This window comes from Somniosus microcephalus, chromosome 21 (genome assembly GCF_052327205.1).
Source record: "Somniosus microcephalus isolate GS21.2 chromosome 21, FLI_Smic_1.0, whole genome shotgun sequence".
NCBI lineage: Eukaryota > Metazoa > Chordata > Chondrichthyes > Squaliformes > Somniosidae > Somniosus > Somniosus microcephalus.
In genome coordinates, this window is record NC_141007.1 from 71372164 (window position 1) to 71390054 (window position 17891).

Below are 17891 nucleotides of genomic sequence, written 5' to 3' on the forward strand. Positions count from 1 at the left end.
CAAACTACTTCAGTAGCTCAAAGGATTAGAGTTATGTTTTTGAATTACATCCAAAAATTGTGCCTTTTTAAAATCTCCAATGTTTTGTATAGACACATTCCACATCTTCAGCCACCACTCAAATTCACGAAGAATGTTTTTGTAGCGTTGACATGACTTTCAACAAATACAGAACTGTTTGCACAATTGATGTGAAAACATTGAATATTGTGAGAGTGTTGGTGCCACATTATACTATGTATCTACATTGTTTGTGTTCACTAACTTCATCCATATCCTTTATTTCTATGCTTCAGGATACACCTGTGACATGTTGTGCCCCCTTTCTAGTTTGCTATATGTCACAGTATGTAATTTCTGCATTAAAAAAAAATAATCTAGTCTATGCCTAAAGGTACTGTGCTCTCCTATTAATGATTTCGGATTTGTGTGTGCAATAACATCAATGTTCCATTTAAGCTGCGCAACTGCGCTGCGCTCCGAGGGTCCCGGGCTGCGGGTGAGTCGGCTTTTACATTGAAAAGAACACGCATGGCTGGACTTCTGAATGGGCCACGCAGCCTTTTAAAGGGGCTGTGCGGCCCAAAGAAAATTACAGGGAACATTGAATAACAATGCATTTTACTTTCTTTACCTGGCTGCAAAATGCACTCCTCTATACTCTGAGCTGTTGCAGGTGGGGCTCGAACCTCCATTTTAATCTCCTGTTCTCGCACTCTCTCCAAGGAAATTCTGGGAAAGCTTCATTGATATCTGTCACGAGAACAACAGTCTCCATGGCATCACGTTTGAGCAAATCAAGGCACAGCTAGAGGCACTGGAGTTGAAGAAGACTTACGTCCTTAATCCTCTAGCTCCAGAATTCATCCCGAGAGCTCTCCGTCTTCAGCAGCCAGCAAATGCTAACAAACAGCAACAGCAGCCATCCCCTCCTAAGGTACAGTGGCAGGTTTTTGTATTTTCCTCCTGAGCGCGCACACTCCATTTTGGACTAGAAATGTCATTTCTTTTTTAAATGTCAGTCTTGTATTGATGCCCCTGGTATGTGTAGGTGTATTTGAATTTCTAGTGACACAGGCTGATTGATGACAGAATGCAGCTTCCCTCCACACACATGGTTTAACATCTGAGCCAGATTCTCCTATCCCCAGCCATCCAAGAGGAGGCTTTGAATGGAGATGTGGCGCTTTCCCAGAGGCAGCAGAAAGTGGAGGCCGAGTCAACTCAACCATCTCCTAATGAACGGTTCAAAAGGAGTTTTGGGCATTTTTTACGTAAGCTTTGTATAAGAATTGTCGACTAAGTTCTTTTTTTTAAAAAAACCTTGGCTGAACATTTCTTGGCCTGATGATGCAGGACTTGCAAATCTTTTCACACTGGTTTTGCCTTTTCAGTAAATGAAACAAATCTCGCTTGATAAGGATAAGGCACGAATCAGCCTGAAGTGCTTCTTTAAAACTTATTCTTATTCCATTCTGATTTTTCTAAGTTTCAGTTGAAGTACTCAGTAATTTAAGAAGGTAATGGCCCAGAATCTTTAGTAGCCGGTCAACGAACAGTGCCCACTGTTAGTTCATCTTGCCCCTGCCTATTTAATCTCCATGATATATTGCGCCGCAAGTTGCTGGTAGTGGGAGATGGAAACAGCGTGCCGGCCGCTCTCTACAGAGCATCTGGAATCTGGGTGAACAGATCAAGCAACGGTGTATCTCCTTAAGCAATCAGATTGAAGCATTGTGAAAGTAACAGTGCAAGGGCTGGGAAGAAAGCACAAATTAGAGTTGGTCAATGCAATGTCAAATCAGGTACCGGAAGAAATAAAGAGGGAAAGAAAGATTGGATAGAGCGAGAGGCGAAGAAAAAGAAAAAAAGTTTAATTTTCAATTTTTTTCAAAATTATCCGACAACTAAAACCTGAAGGAGTGAGACTCCACTCTTGAAATAGTTAATTTTCAGCGCCAGAGAGGTTGACTGGCAGGAAGTAACACTTATTCCATCATTAAAAGAGTGCTTAGACTTGAAATTACTTGACTTGACTTAACTTTCTGTGGCGAGTTCAGTTCGTATCCACACTGCAAATACAGGAGCTTCACGCCGTTCAATGCATTTGAATGGCGAGGCAGACAGCGAAAACGTCGTTGTCATGAAGCTAACGGCAGCGCGGTGCATCTCGGCCAGCAACCTTTGGATTTCCATGTTTAACCGCGCATCTGACAGCACCTGACGTTGCTGTGCGATTTAGCGCTGTTAGCCTCACCATTTTGACAGCAAATTCTGGGCCAATATGTTGCAAAATGTAGACCACTGTACATGTCTTAGGGCTTACTAATGTTTTTCCAGTATTAATAATAATGAGACAGTTATTCAATAGTAACAGCGATTTTAGCTTTCACATAAAATGTTTAAAATCTGAATAATGAAACACAGCAGTATTTACTTCCCATTTTTAGCCAACAGTAAATGCTTTATTTTTAAATATTCTAGAACTGATTATATGAATCACACCAGTTATTTGCAACTCACCATTCTACTTTTCCCTCTTTGTTGTGTGCCCTGAGCTGCTGAAAATTTCATTGACTAAACAGGATCTTAGAACAGTGGAAATCTTGGACCCTTTAGCATGGGTTTTAAATGTGGAACAGGACACCCTGTCCTGCAGTTACCACACTGGATTTGTTAAAACTTCACTGCAGTCGACGGAGACTTCACACATGCTTCGAGTTGGAAATCTTGTGATTGTTGAAGTCTGACACTGAGAACTCAATTGGTTTGATACAAATACAAAATCAGTCAAATTAATATTCAGTCAAAGCTCATTTAAGCAGATTGTAAGTAAAATTTAAGATGGTGTTCTCTTGGGCTTCTGGCATTATCTAGTTGATCTGAGACCATTGTTTAGACAAGACAATGTATATTTGACACAAAAGCAAAATACTGCGGATGCTGGAAATCTGAAATAAAAACAGAAAATGCTGAAAATACTCAGGTCAGACAGCATCTGTGGAGCGAGAAACAGAGTTAATGTTTCAAGGTTGATCACCTTTCATCAGAACTGACAAAAGTTAGAGATGTAACAGGTTTTAAGTAAGTGCAGAGGCAGTGAAAGGGGGGAGGGGAGGAAAGAACAAAAGGGAAGGACTGTGATAGGGTGGAAGGCAGGAGAGATTAAATGACAAAAGGGATGATGGTGCAAGGCAAAAGGGGGTGGTAATGGGACAAGTAAAGAAACAAAAGATGGGGCTGGAGGAGGTGTAAATGGGAATAGCAGAATCAGCACCAGCTGCTGTCGGAAAAAATGGGAGCAGAGGTTATGATCTGAAATTGTTCAACTCAGTGTTGCGTATATTTGCATTTTTTCATTTTCTTTTTCTTTTAATGTAAACTCATTTAATCTGCTCACATTCACACAGTGACACCAGGACTTTCAACTGCTTGTACAGTCAGGTACAAATTATACAAAATGTACACAACCCATTCTAAAAATTCAGTGCAGGGCTGTCCAAACTCTGGCTCCTGGGCCATATCCAGGCCTTAGTTTGCCTAGGCAAATCTGTCCTTGCATTTCTCGCTGGTTTCTTAGACCTGGATGTTTGGATAGACTTGTCGCCTCACTGGTGAAATCAGAACACCGAGATCTCTTCTTGAGCTATATGCAAATTAATGGGGCTTTGATTTATAAAGTTTATATATGGCCCACAGGTTCTGTGGTATACATCAAAAACATTGACACTGCTGAGACGGTGGAACTCTCCAAACACATGCTTCGTGCTCCACTCTGTTCACAATGTCACTCTGGCCTCCAAGTTCCTTTTAAACTCACCAATTCAGTTAAAACATCAACTGCGTTATCTAAATCTTTTCTCTGGATGATGGTCTGCTTTCTGTCCCTACCCTATGAGTGCGTGTCCTTCGCATTCACCTCAGCAGATAACTTTAGCAATAGTGAACATGGTCTCCTGACTTGCCCGCTGCATCACTTCACCTCAAGACCTGCTCTCGCCCACTTTTTGATGTGGCTTAGTGGCAACAGGAGCAGTTTTGCTAAGATTTGAATCGAGTGTGGCTGGTCAGCCTCTTCTGCCGGTTGTGTTCTTGATCCTGGTCCCCTTTGCTGCTCTGCTGTACTCCAGGGCCCAGCCTTCTGGTGATGTCCTTTTTCCTGACTTTCTCCCCTGTAGATGCTGACTCGTACTACGGTTCTGTGGTCAGTGAGCTCCCTTTGGTAACTTGCCCAACTGGCTATTCTATTTTATTCCTGTATCAGATCCACAAATATAGGATAGTCACTAATAAATCCAATAAGGAATTCAGCAGAAACTTCTTTAGCAAAAGAGTGGTGAGAATGTGGAACATAGTGGTGAATAGCGCAGATGCATTTAAGGGGAAGCTAGATAAGCACATGAAGCAAGGAATAGAAGGTTATGCTGATCGGATTAGATGAAGTAGGGTGCGAGGAGGCTCGTGTGGAGCATAAACACCAGCGTGAACTTGTTGGACCAAACGGCCTGTTCTGTGCTGTAATTCCTATGTAACAAATGGGAACCTTCCAACAGGGTTCCCTCGGGTAGAGATCCAGATTGATGACTCTGGGTAATTATTCATCCCTGCTCCCCCTCCCAACTTTAGCGAAGATTCACCAGGTTGATACCTGGGATGGCAGGAATGACGTATGAGGAGAGATTGGGTCGATTGGGCTTGTACTCGCTGGAGTTTAGAAGAATGAGAGGGGATCTCATTGAAACTTATAAAATTCTGACAGGACTGGACAGACTAGATGCAGGAAGGATGTTCCCGATGGTCGGGGAGTCCAGAACCAGGGGTCACAGTCTAAGGATAAGGGGTAAGCCATTTAGGACAGAGATGAGGAGGAATTTCTTCACCCAGAGAGTGGTGAACCTGTGGAATTCTCTACCACAGAAGGCAGTAGAGGCCAATTCATTAAATATATTCAAGAAGGAGTTGGATATATTTCTTAAGGCTAAAGGGATCAAGGGGTATGGGGAGAAGGCAGGGACCAGGTACTAAATTTGGATGATCAGCCATGATCGCATTGAATGGCGGAGCAGGCTCGAGGGGCCGAATGGCCTACTTCTGCTCCTATCTTGTATGTTTCTATGTTTAGCCCGAGTTGGGTGGGGGATGGACGGCGGGGGGGGCGGCGGCGGGGGCAATTGTACACCATCAGTGTCCTTGCTGAGATCCGTTAACGCAGCACACTCTAGAGTGGAACCTTCCTAGTCTCTAAGAGTTCGTACTAAAGTGCATTCAGTGACTTAGAAAAAAAACAATGGATAGGAACTCATCATCTCAAGCACTACAATTGTTGGGTTTGTAGATCATTTAGGTCAGTATTTCAAATAATGGTGCTGATGAACCTGATGGTGGCCATGTGGAGGGAACTAATTTTAAAAGGTAGCAAAATTGGGTTCTAACATTCTCTAAAATTTAATGGCTGCACTTATGAGTGTGTTAAGTTTTATTCAGTTGAAATGTATTTCTGTTTGTTACATTTTCAATTTAGTACATATTCAGCAAGTAGAATCTTAACTATTTCACCTGTTTCCTTAGTCATTGGTGGTTTAAACTTTGCAACACAATGGGAGAGCTCTAACAACTTATACCTGCACATCCCAAGTGTTTCACAAAGGAGCAGAAATAAGAGCCAGTTAGGGAAGCTGACTGAAAGCACAGTCGAGCAGGTAGATTTTGTAGCGGTGTTTGTAGATGGAGAGAGATTTGACACAGTAAAATCGAGACACAGTAGATTGGAGTTGCAAGAGCAGAAAGTATTAATTGGGACGTACAATAAGTCATGCGCTGGGAAATGGGAAGCCACTGGAGGTCAGCAAAGACGAGGTTGATGGGTGAGAGGGATTTGGTGTGCAAAAAAGGATGTGGGTGAGAGAGTTTGTGGAGTGTGGCGTAGGGTGGAGTGTGGCGTAGGGTGGAGTGTGGCGTAGGGTGGAGTGTGGCGTAGGGTGGAGTGTGGCGTAGGGTGGAGTGTGGCGTAGGGTGGAGTGTGGCGTAGGGTGGAGTGTGGCGTAGGGTGGAGTGTGGCGTAGGGTGGAGTGTGGCGTAGGGTGGAGTGTGGCGTAGGGTGGAGTGTGGCGTAGGGTGGAGTGTGGCGTAGGGTGGAGTGTGGCGTAGCTGAGGGAGCCAGCAAGGAGAGTATTGGAGAAGTCGAGCCTGGAGCTGACTGAAGAATAGCTTCGGGCTTTTGGCAGTGGTGGGGATACGGTCGGGGTGGTGGAAAGTGACATTCCAGTTGCATGGGTCTCAACTGCCGAGTATAACTTGTCGTCTTTAGCAGCTTGGAAACGCACCCTGACATGAATTCATGAGAGAGAGACTTATGAAATAATACTGAGCGGCCTGCGGGTGGTGCTGTCCAGGGAGAGTATAAATACTCGGGCATGGGCCCAGCTTGCGCAGGACATTCTTAACGGGAACTAGTGAAGGACACAATTAGACCTCCATGTTTTAAAACAGTTAATTAAAGCTTTGTTTAACGCTTAGACCAAGTGCCTAGTAGTTTTCTTAGTCACACCCCACCCATTCTTTCTTTTATTCAGAAATCTGTTCACTCTTAAGGTTGGCATTTAATTTCATACCACCTTTAACGCTACTAACTCTTGCTGTACAGGTGTTTTTTATTCAAATACATGTGCTAGATTTTGCCCTGGGGGTTTAGATCACCTGACACAAAAGGATGGTTTTACAGATTTTGTTTTGTTACCAGTGTTGTCATCGTCCTAGAATTTACTCAGGTTTCCATTTTGCAAAACAATCGGACAGACAATGATGGGACAGATCTCTTTTACACACTGCATTGAACGCATTATTAATCTGACTTCAAGAAGGAAGAAATCAAACAGCAGAGTGAGCCTCGCACTCAGTAATTGAACAGATGCATCATTTAGGAGCTCAAAGATTTATCCATGCCTTGTCTTTAGAAATTGCTTTTCAAACCCTTATATTGAGCTGCATCTTTATTTATTTATTTGTATGTGTAGTTAATTATATATATTTTTAATGTGTTCATGGGTTTGAACTCACGAGTTTGCAGTAGTTTGTTTCAGACATCGATGCTTTCTTCTGCTTCCTTTAAAAGTGATTGCTGATTTTCAAGAACGTGAGCTGCACGAAGAAGTAATTCACTGATGCAGTAGCACTTGAGCACATTTTAGACTTTCTAAATATAAAACTGAGAATGACTGAAGCCTTCTATCCAGAGAATGCCGTTGAGATGATCCTTAACTTCCACACACCCACTGCATTTAAAAGCCTTACAAATCCAAACATCTAGCATTGTGTTTATGTTTCAGTTGCTGTACATTGCATAGCCCATTCACATGAATGATGTTGAACATATAAATACTTCAGTCCCATTGGTCTTTGACTGATCTTTACTGGCAAAGATGAGAAGTTACCCAACTTGGCCCTGAGTCAGAAGGCCACTTTAGCACCCAGACATTAGTCTACCACATAGCTAAGCCCAGGAATTAAATGAAAACTCATTGCGTTATAAACTTGAGCATCTGTAGAACTTTCCTGTTGCCTTGAATATGATTTCAGAGACACTGTAGATTTGTTCTCCTGATACAGTAAGAAAGGCTGCCGGAAGAACTTGGTGTCTAAGGGAAAAATGACTTAATTTGAGAACAGAAGTTGCTCTTGATACACTGCAGAATACACTGACATGCCTTGTGACACCTCTGTACACAGCTTTGCTTGTTTGTCTATTTAAATGAAGTAATCACTGCAGTGTAGTCTTCTCCGTAAATGTTCACTTGCTTCAGGGTATGAAAGAGATTTCAGTCATGAAGGAGATGCTACTTTATTTTGCCCACAAGTGCTGGCAGCACTTCAGATTCACAGTAGACTGTCTGTTGTTGTCTATGGTCACCCTACAACAGCCCAAGGAAGTTCTTCACATTTCCCCCATCAGTAAAGCCAGGTGTGCTATATCATAGACTGCGGTTATCCGTAATTGCTGTGCTTCCATTTCAATTAATTCAGTCAGTGGCTGCACTCTGGCAGTGATGGCTTTCCCTTACCCCACTCATCTGTCCTGTCTATCTGCAGTTATTTACAGAGCAGAAGTCAGCCAGTTCGTTATTGAAGATGTCAGTATCTCCATTGTCGTGCAAGGCCCAGTGCACAGCCAGACCACAGCAGTTTGCAAATACTCACTGATTGATTGGATGTTTTGGGACAACCCCCACGTCTTTTACAATAAGCTCCTATCACTGAATTAGTTGCACTACTTCCTGCTCCTCCTTGCTACTATCCTCCTTCTTAGGCAGTCCCTTGGAACCAAGGATGACTTGCTTCCACATTAAAAATGAGTTCTCAGGTGGCTGACGAGTCCAATGCGGGACCTACAGTCTCTGTCACAGGTGGGGCAGACGGTGGTTGAAAGGGCGGGTGGGTGGGGTGCTTGGGCTTGACTTCTGCTTGCTCCCGGCAAAGAGACTCGAGGTGTTCAGCGCCTTCCCGGATGCTTCTCCTCCACTTTGTGTGGTCTTGGGCCAGGGATTCCCAGGTGTCGATGGGGATGTTACACTTTTTCAAAGAGGCTTTGAGGGTGTCCTTGAAGTATTTCCTCTGCCCACCTGGGGCTCTCTTGCCATGTCGGAGCTCTGAGTAGAGCGCTTGTTTTGGGAGTCTAATATTGGGCATGCGGACAATGTGACCCGTCCATCGGAGCTGATCGAGCGTGGTCAAAGCTTCAATGCTGGGGATGTTGACCCGAGCGAGAACACTGACATTGGTGCGCCTATCCTGCCAATGGATTTGCAGGATCTTGCGGAGGCAGCGTTGGTGGTACTTCTCGAGTGCTTTGAGGTACCTGCTGTACATGGTCCATGTCTCTGAGGCATACAGGAGGGCGGGTATCACTGCTGCTCTGAAGACCATGAGCTTAGTGCCGGGTTTGAGGTCATGGTCTTCAAATACTCTCTTCCTCAGGCGACCGAAGGCTGCACTGGCACACTGAAGGTGGTGTTGGACTTCGTCATCGACGTCTGCCCTTGTTGACAGTTGGCTCCCGAGGTATGGAAAGTGGTCCACGTTGTCCAAGGCCTCGTCGTGGATTTTGATGATAGGGGAGCAGTACTGTGTGGTGGGGGCAGGTTGGTAGAGGACCTTTGTCTTACGGATGTTTTGTGTAAGGTCCATGCTCTCGTATGCTTCGGTGAAGGTGTTGACGATAGTTTGGAGTTCAACCTCCGAGTGTGCGCAGACGGTCTGTTGTACACTCATGCACTTTCTTGCTGCAAAAATTGCATCAGTCATACTCCTGGCTCCTCCTTCCTGGTATAGGCTGTACTCCCTGCTGCATTGAGCCTGCCTGTTGCTCTGTTTAATTCCCAGAACATATCTTTCCTTTGGCACCTGCTGCTCTTTGAAGCCAGTAGCTACAGTAAACACTCTTTTTCCATTGCTAATCGCTGCAACTGAATTGAGTGACTGAGTTCTTCTGGGACTGCAGGTCAATGCACCTTCTCTCATCAGCTCTAATAAACTTTGAAAAACCTAGACAACAAAGAATAAATGAACTTGCATTTATATAGCCCCTTTCAGGTCCTCGGGATGTCCAATATTTTCCTCTCATCCCCCTCTTCTCCAATAAAGTCCCAAGATAGACGATCTCTTGGGTCAGTGGTGCAGCAGAAGGTCTTGAATTCATGCCTTACCAGGACTTGAGGACATAATATAAGCTGACGTTTTGGTGCAGTACTGAAGGATTGCTGCATTGCCGAAGGCGCCATCTTTTGGATGAGACGTTAAACCCTTATGCCCCGTCTGCCTGCTCAGGTGGACAGGAGAGACTGGAGGAGTTTGCAGTGGTAGGGAGGTGCAAGGCTGAGGACAGATTTGAAGATGAGGACAAATATTTTAAATTGGATGCATTGGGTGACAGGGAGACTAGGTCAGTGAGATTGGGGATGGCTGCTTTTTGGACAATTTGGAGTTTGTGCAATGTGAATGATGGAAAGCCAGCAGGGCAGATGTTGGCGTAATCAAGTTGAAAGTGATGGTTGTGCATGGTTTTGTTGAAACTAAGCAAGTGACTAGGGAGGGGGATGGCATCAATGGCAATGGAATGATAATGGCAGGTGCCAAAAACAATGGCTCTCGTCTTACCAACGTTCAGCTTAAGGAAATTTTGACTCATCTAATACTTAATATCATCCAGGCAGTCTGATGGCTGGTCATTAGATGGAGACTGTGAGCTGACTCCTTGCCTGTGAATGATGTTGTCAAGGAGCAGGATAAGGAAGAGGAGGGGGTTCAAGATGGATCCTTGGCAGACTCTGTAGGTGATGGTTTGAGGGTGGGAGGAAAAACCATAGTTGAAGTTGTACTTGCTTTGCCTAGGCATGGAACTACACAAGGGCAGTCTGTGGATCTGAGCAATGGAGGAGAGCTGATAAAGGTAGATGGCATGGTCATGTGTATCAAACGCTGTAGGGACATGAAGGAGGTCAAGAAGGAATAACCACCACTGTCACCATTGCAGAGATTGTCTTGTGTAACCTTGGCTAGGGCTGTTTTGGAGCTGTGAAATGGGTGGAAGCTGGGAGATGGGCATGGAGCTGGGAGTTAGTAACACAGTTGGAGACCTTAGAGAGGAAAGGGACATTAACGATGGGGTGACAGAGAGCATAGATGATTCAAGGGTGGGTTTTTGAGTAGGAATGATGATGGGCGATTTTGAAGGGGGTAGCGCTGATACTAGAGGGAAGGGAGCCATTGACAATGTTGGCTACCACAAGGGCCAAGAGGGCTAGTTCAGTGATCAGAAGTGGAGTGGGAGGGGGGATCCACTGAGAGAGTAGGCCTTGTAGAGGGATAATTTTGGAAGGGGAGATGGAGGAGAAACTGTAAAGTGACAACAGCTCAGGACTTTGGGTGGTTGTGAGACAGTGGGAGATTGTGGTCAGCGGGAGAGGAAATCGTGGAAGTAGCAGTGGAAGCTCTGTGGGTAGGCTTAGTCTCAATGACCAAAAAAATTCATGAGCTCGTTGTACTTGAAAGTGGAGGTGAGGGTGGAGGGACAGGACAAAGGGGTTTCAGGAGGTTGTTTGCCATGGAGAGGAGGCGCCTCAGGTTGCCTGTGCTCTCTAGGATGATCTTGGAATCGTAAGTGCGTATAATGAAGTACTGTTTTGAAGTGCAGTGGTCGTTATGTGGGTAAACGCAGCAGCTGTTTGCACACAGCAAGATCCCACAAACAATAATGCTATGAATGAGCAGACAATCTGTTTTTAGTGGTGTGCAGCGAGGGAGGAATGCCAAGGCACTGGGAGAGCTCCCTGAGCAGACAGATGGGATCTGATCCAGAGCATTGTATCCTGTAATTCGATCAGTACTGTTGGCATAGATTAGGATCTGAAAACTCCTGGTATACGGCTTCAATCGCCAAGCAGATTCGGATGCTACAAACTGATGAGCTTTTGTGCAAAATAGAAATTCCGACAGAAAAGTATAGAGACACAGGTGTTTAAGAAAAAAGAATGTTCCACAGGTTAGACCTTTGTTGCTGTTTGGTTTATGATATATGGGGCATTGGGCCACCAACTGAGAGCTTTTCAAAATATACTTTCTTTGTTACTTCTGTTTGTGTTAAGAAGTAGAGTCCTTTTTAAATGCCAAACCTAATTTATTTTTCTGCAGTTAAAGGCTGTTGATATGCCCTCTTCAATTATTCCAGCTTGACCCTTTTATGATGTTATTGTGAGTGAAATTGGTTGAGACAGGTTTAAAATTTTGTGCTTAAATATTGCCCTTGGAAGAAAGCAGCAGGCCAGAGATTTAATTTGTCAATTTCTGGCCTAGACTTATCTCTTTTTGAAAGCTGAACAGTGAAAGAAGTTTGATTACATTGTGGATTTCTGGGATTGGTGGAAATCATGAAGAGTCTTGTTGATTAGTTAATGGTCCAAAGAGTGTCGACTTCAAAATTGTCTGGATTTCACAGGAATCTGTCAAATAATAGCTTGATAACGGTTGAACACTATGTAATGTTCCATTTGCATTACAGAACCTTCTCTACTTGAAGCAGTTAAAATAACAACTTGCATTATATTGCGCAGGGGTTCTCAGCCGGGATGCCGCTGCCCCCTCGGGGTCCGCCAAGAATAAGCCTTGGATGACAGCAAGCAGTGCAGTGTTGCTCTCTGCTGTTAATCCGGGGATTCACAGTGGCGGGTCAGTTTGCCTCCAGTGACGGGCGGCGTGGGCCGATCTGTGAGTGGTGATAAGAAACAGGTTCCTTCCCCAGAGTTACAGGGGTCGCACTGTATTATTGAGTGAACTCCACTCTATTCAGAACATGGCTCTGACAGCGCGGGTGTTCAGCTCTAATATTTTATATCAAACTGGGAGTGACTTTAAAGTCTAACAGTAACGGTTTATAACTCAGCAGAGAGCGGGACCGAGCTCTGCAGGGCACAGATTGGAGCCGTCTGCCCATTTAATGTTCACTCATCGACCCTATTTTACCATCTGTGCTCTACAAACATTTACTTTGTTTCACAGGAGGCCGTTTAGTTTATTAAACCAGGACCGGCAGGGACACAGAGTTCAGATTACTGTCAGCAGCAGATCCCGGGGAATTGACTGAACCGGGTCACAATACAGGGGATGATCCGGGATATAAACCCCAGGGGAATGTACTGATCCAGGTCATAATACAGGGAATGATCCGGGATATAAACCCCAGGGGAATGTACTGATCCGGGTCATAATACAGGGAATGATCCGGGATATAAACCCCAGGGAAATGTACTGATCCGGGTCATAATACAGGGAATGACTCGGGATATAATCCCCAGGGGAAATGTACTGATCCGGGATAAAAGTAAAACAAAAATAATAAATATTTGTTTAATTAACTAAGGAGTCCGTGGAATTTTTATAATACAGGACGGGGTGCCTCAGAAGTAAAAAGGTTGAGAACCCCTGATATAGCACCATTTCAACCTCAGGCCTTCCAAAGTGCTTCACAGACAATGAAGTACTTTTGAAGTGTAGTCAATACTGTAAATGTAGCAAGTGTGGAAGCCAATTTGTGCACAGTAAGGTTCCACAAACAGCAGTGACATAAGTGACCAGATGATCTGTTTTCGTGATGTTGGTTGTGAGGGATACATGTTGGCCCAGACACTGGGGAGAACTCCCCTGCTCTTCCTCGAATAGTGCCATGGAATCTTTTACATCAACCTGAGAGGGCAGGCGGTGCTTCAATTTAACGTCCTACTTGAAAGACTGCACCTCCGACAGTGCAACACTCACTCAATACTGCAGTGGGTCAGCCGAGATAATGTGTTCAAGTCACTGGAGTAGGCCTTGAACCCACAACCATCTGACTTAGAGGCAAGAGTGCTACTGCTGAGCCAAGCCTGTTCTGTAATAGCTTTGGCTCCCTGTGCAGTGCAGTCTGCTCAGTTTATATTGTGGAGTGGGTTCTACAGTGCAGGCTGTAGAGGTCGTTTGAAAGTTGACTTAAATTTCTGCCAGCCAAACCTTCCGAGGTTGACGAGAGATTTTGTCACAGGCCAGAGTTGTGTTTTAAATATAAGGCATTTTTACATTGAGTGCCATTGATACCAGACGTGTGACACTTTGTTAACAGTGTAGACCTAGCAACCTTGGGGGGGAGGGGGAACCACTTTTTTTGAAGAACGGTAGATATTTACAGATCAGAAAGAGACCATTTGGCTCATTGTATATGTGCCAGTTCTTAGCTACAGGAATCCAAAATTGATCCCACCACTCCGTTCTCTCCTCTCAGCCTCTGTTTCAAATATTTATCCTATTTTCCCTTCAAAGATGCAGTAGTCTCTGCCTCAGTCACTTCCTGTGGCAAAGCATTGCATGCTCCAACAAGCTTCTGTATAAAGGAAATTCTCCTAACCTCTCTCACTCTGTCGGTGATCATTTTAAGTTGGTGTTTATGGTCCCATGTGCTGCCGTCAGAGTCCAATCTACAAGATGCACTGCAGCAACTTGCCAAGGCTGCTTCAACAGCGCCTCCCAAACCCACTCTACCACCTAGAAGGACAAAGGCAACAGATGCATGGGAACACCACCACCTCCAAGTTCCCCTCCAATCACACACCATCCTGACTTGGAAATATATCGCCGATCCTTCATCGTCGCTGGGTCAAAATCCTGGAACTCCCTCCCTGACAGCACTGTGGGAGCACCTTCACCACACGGACTGCAGCGGTTCAAGAAGGCGACACACCACCACCTTCTCGAGGGCAATTAAGGATGGGCAATAAATGCTGGCCCACATCCGAGGAACAATTTTTTTTTTTAAATTTAGTTCATGACAGTTGGCACCAACTGAAGTAATTGGAGAGCAGCACACAAAGGTCGTGAGTCTCCTCTTGAGCACCTCTGTGCTGAGACTACTGTTTGCAAAATATTATTTGGACCCTACAAGATCAACTCCTGTTCATAAATGAAAGCAAAATCAAAACATAAACTCTTAACTGGTAAGTCATGTTCATAGTGATCACGGACTGGAAGGCATGACTTTGGGCTGGCTTGAATTAAATTGCAAATTAATTTTTTTGAAAAAATAAACATTTTTAGCTTTGCAGTGACAATTGCTGTACACTTTGGACTTGTGACTTAAGAATATCATGCACAGGTGTGACTAAACCAGCTGTTTATAACTGAGATTGAAGACAACTAAAAAAAAAAAAAAAACAACCTGGGCAGTCAACGGCAGCTTATGTGCCCTTAACCTGTGGCCCTTGGTAAGCGTTGCTGCTTGTGTCTTGGACCTCAGTTTGCAGCCTGTCGCATTGAGATATTAACAGGACTGGGATCCGGTGCTGTTTCCTGTGTAACTCATTGGCTTCACTGAGAAAGTGAGAAAATGCCATTAAGAAGTGGAGTTATCCCAATGTCCTTAAAAGGTGTGAAGAAATACCTGGTGCCCACTTGGCAACCAAACACACAGTCATTCCAGGGGTTTGCCTCACGAGCAGAACCACATCTCCTCACTCCAGGTTCTGGCTGTTTTTTTTTTAAACAGGAAACTTAATGAGTTAACACTGGTTTACAGAGAAATAAAGGTTGAAAGGTAGAGCTAGTTCTGATGAAAGATCATCGACCTGAAACGTTAACTCTGTTTCTCTCTTTAGAGATGCTGCCTGACCTGCTGAGTATTTCCAACATTTTCTGTTTTTAATTCAGATTTCCAGCATCCGCAGTATTTTGCTTTTGTTCTAGTGCCAAATAAAAGTTTTATCAATATAAAAAGAGCTTTGAATGGCCAGTCTTCCCTCCATGATCAAAATGGTTGTTTTTAACCATTTTTTGGAACGTGCAGATGAGATGTGACTTGTTACTGCAGTGTGATATGAACATGTTAAAGGCAGTGTCATAAATATATACATTTTGCTCCTCAGTTTAAAACAGAGTTCAGGCGGCACCTGTTGCTTGAAAGATCAAAGGATTTTACTTTGATTTTACTCGCTAATGGCTGTAAAGCTGTAACAACGTTGTCCTTCTGATCTGAGAAAGCCACTTGTGAATGTCTGGGAAAACTCGAGTGAACCTTTGGAGACAAAAATGGATGTTACGTAGGGATGGTGTGAATTTGTACCACATTCCAAACTTGCATATGCATGTATTAATGTCAAATACATTTCAATCTTGTGGTGTTTCATCTGCTCACTGGAATTAAGTGTTAAAACTGGGCACAGAAATAATTGTGCCTCCCCAGAGCCTGATGGCCAGTTTTTGAATTTATTAATTACTGAAGTGTTTGCTGGGGAGCAAGGAAACACTCAGTGAAATGTTGAAGACTTTGGCAAAGTACTGAGATAGGGAAAGAATTTAGATTTGCTAATTATACACAATGGTTGTGTTATGAAGGATACTTAACTCATTGCAGAATTGTCAAGTTGCATTCACATCTTACATTTGTAGCGTCTCCCAAATGTTCTGTGCTCCATATCTCTTATATTTGTAAATAACTTTAATTTTTAGCCTGAGTGCAAATTTTGGCAACTTCTAAAATGCATGTGAGCATGAGACTACATTGAATCCAACGCCAGATTCTGCAAATAGATCATTCTTCATCCTCTAGGTCATGCAAATGTGCACAGGCAGATCACTGAAAAACCTAGTTCCTAAATTGTAGGGGGCAAAGTTCGCTTGGGGAATTGCTGTGAAACAGTTTTATAAAAATCCCAAATTGTAACAGGCACTCAAGTGGATTGTACTATTAGCCTCATAATATTGATTGTGACCTCATTATATTACTCATATTTTATTTGTAGAATAAAGGCCACCACCACAACCAGGGCGACCATTTTCCAACAGATGGATTTGGTAAGTCAACCATGAATGGTCATCGTCTTCTAATAAAAATAAGATGTAGCTACCGTCAAACAAGATTGAATATTTTTCAAAGCTTCAAACCTGGTTTTCAAAACCATGAGATTTGTTTGGTTCCAATAATTTGAAATCCAAAAGTAAAATGGTGCCTGATGTTTATTCACACTCTGTCCTTAAAAGCAAATATATATTGAGCTTAATATTTGAAATATGCAAAGTAAGAAATTTAAATGCTTAAATACTTCAACAGAAAGTTGTTGCTGTTCTATAATGCATTTTACGTAGGTAGATGTCCCAAGGGATTTAACAGAGGCACAAAGTAAAACGGATGCGGAGCCAGAAAAGTAATGATTACCTGATTTCAGCATCGTGGCAATGGAGGCACTGCATTTGCCCTAGGCTAGGAAAAGGAAAATTTGTCGGTGGTTCCTGCTTCTGAATGCTGTCCGTGATTGTCACTGGAAAGTGCCTATGTGGGAATTTTGGATGAGGACAGGACTGGAATCTGTTGTGATTCCCCCTATAAATTGCCACTCACGCTTTCTGTCTGGGCCTTCACGTGAGTGAGGATTTAGAGGGCTGGCAGTCTTTCTGGATTGTACTTCAGAATGGGTCACTTCCAGGAGATGAGGGAAGAAAATTGTCTGGAGCGGGGTAGGGAAGGACGATGCTAACGAAGATATCAAATTGAAATGAAATGAAACCAAGTATGGGAATGTAGGGAGAAAATGACGTTCACATTTGTGCTCTGGTTAGTGTTCCTCTGGGGGAGAGACATTGGTGCATAATTCACTTGGTGGATCACCCCATCATCTCGCTGTTTATGTGAAACGCCTGTACAGTAGGTTGAACTGTCATGACCGCCACATGCAGGGAGGAGAGAGAAAGACAGGAACTTCACTTAAACTGATAAACAAGAGTTTATTATTGTGCAGTCAGTTTATTGCAGATCAACTGATGAGCTGAGTGACACAAACCCATTTATTTTAATGTTATACTTAACTTGCTGCTTCACACGTCACAGCAGGTATACAACGCACCTTGCAGATTATGTACAAATGCAGGTAATGCATTAAAATCTCTACATGTAAAGGATGTGGACACTTCTCTTCCCCTCTTTCTGCAAGACAGTTGTAGGCAATTACAGTATGTGAAGGTTAGGAAAACAAGTAAGTTGGATTTTATGTATTTTCCTGACGATCTAAAATGAATCTCTTCAAATGTAATGTTTTTCAGTTCAACCCAATCCTACAGTATTAATTGGAAATCCCATCAGAGCCTATACTCCACCTCTTGGTCCCCATCCTGCCCTTGGTAAATCTCCAAGCCCTGTCCAACGGATAGATCCTCATACTGGGACTAGCATCCTATATGTGCCTGCTGTCTATGGTGGAAACATGGTGATGTCTGTGCCTTTGCCAGTAAGTTTTTTTTTTAAACCTAAACTGATCAAATGGATATGTACGTGTGATTTATTCTATCGCTTTGTACTTTTTTTGGTGAATTCATTTCAATTTGTATTA

At 43.6% G+C, this 17891-nt stretch overlaps 1 protein-coding gene across 3 annotated transcripts in view; it reads left to right on the top strand.

Moving 5' to 3' along the window:
• helz (helicase with zinc finger) overlaps positions 1–17891 on the top strand; it is a 273401-nt gene that overhangs the window by 185128 nt on the left and 70382 nt on the right. For all 3 annotated transcript variants that reach the window (XM_085963917.1, XM_085963918.1, XM_085963919.1), the window contains exons 22-24: positions 727–937; positions 16311–16362; positions 17605–17789. In XM_085963917.1, the coding sequence (XP_085820043.1) occupies positions 727–937; positions 16311–16362; positions 17605–17789 (448 nt within the window). The remainder of the gene's footprint in view (positions 1–726; positions 938–16310; positions 16363–17604; positions 17790–17891) is intronic.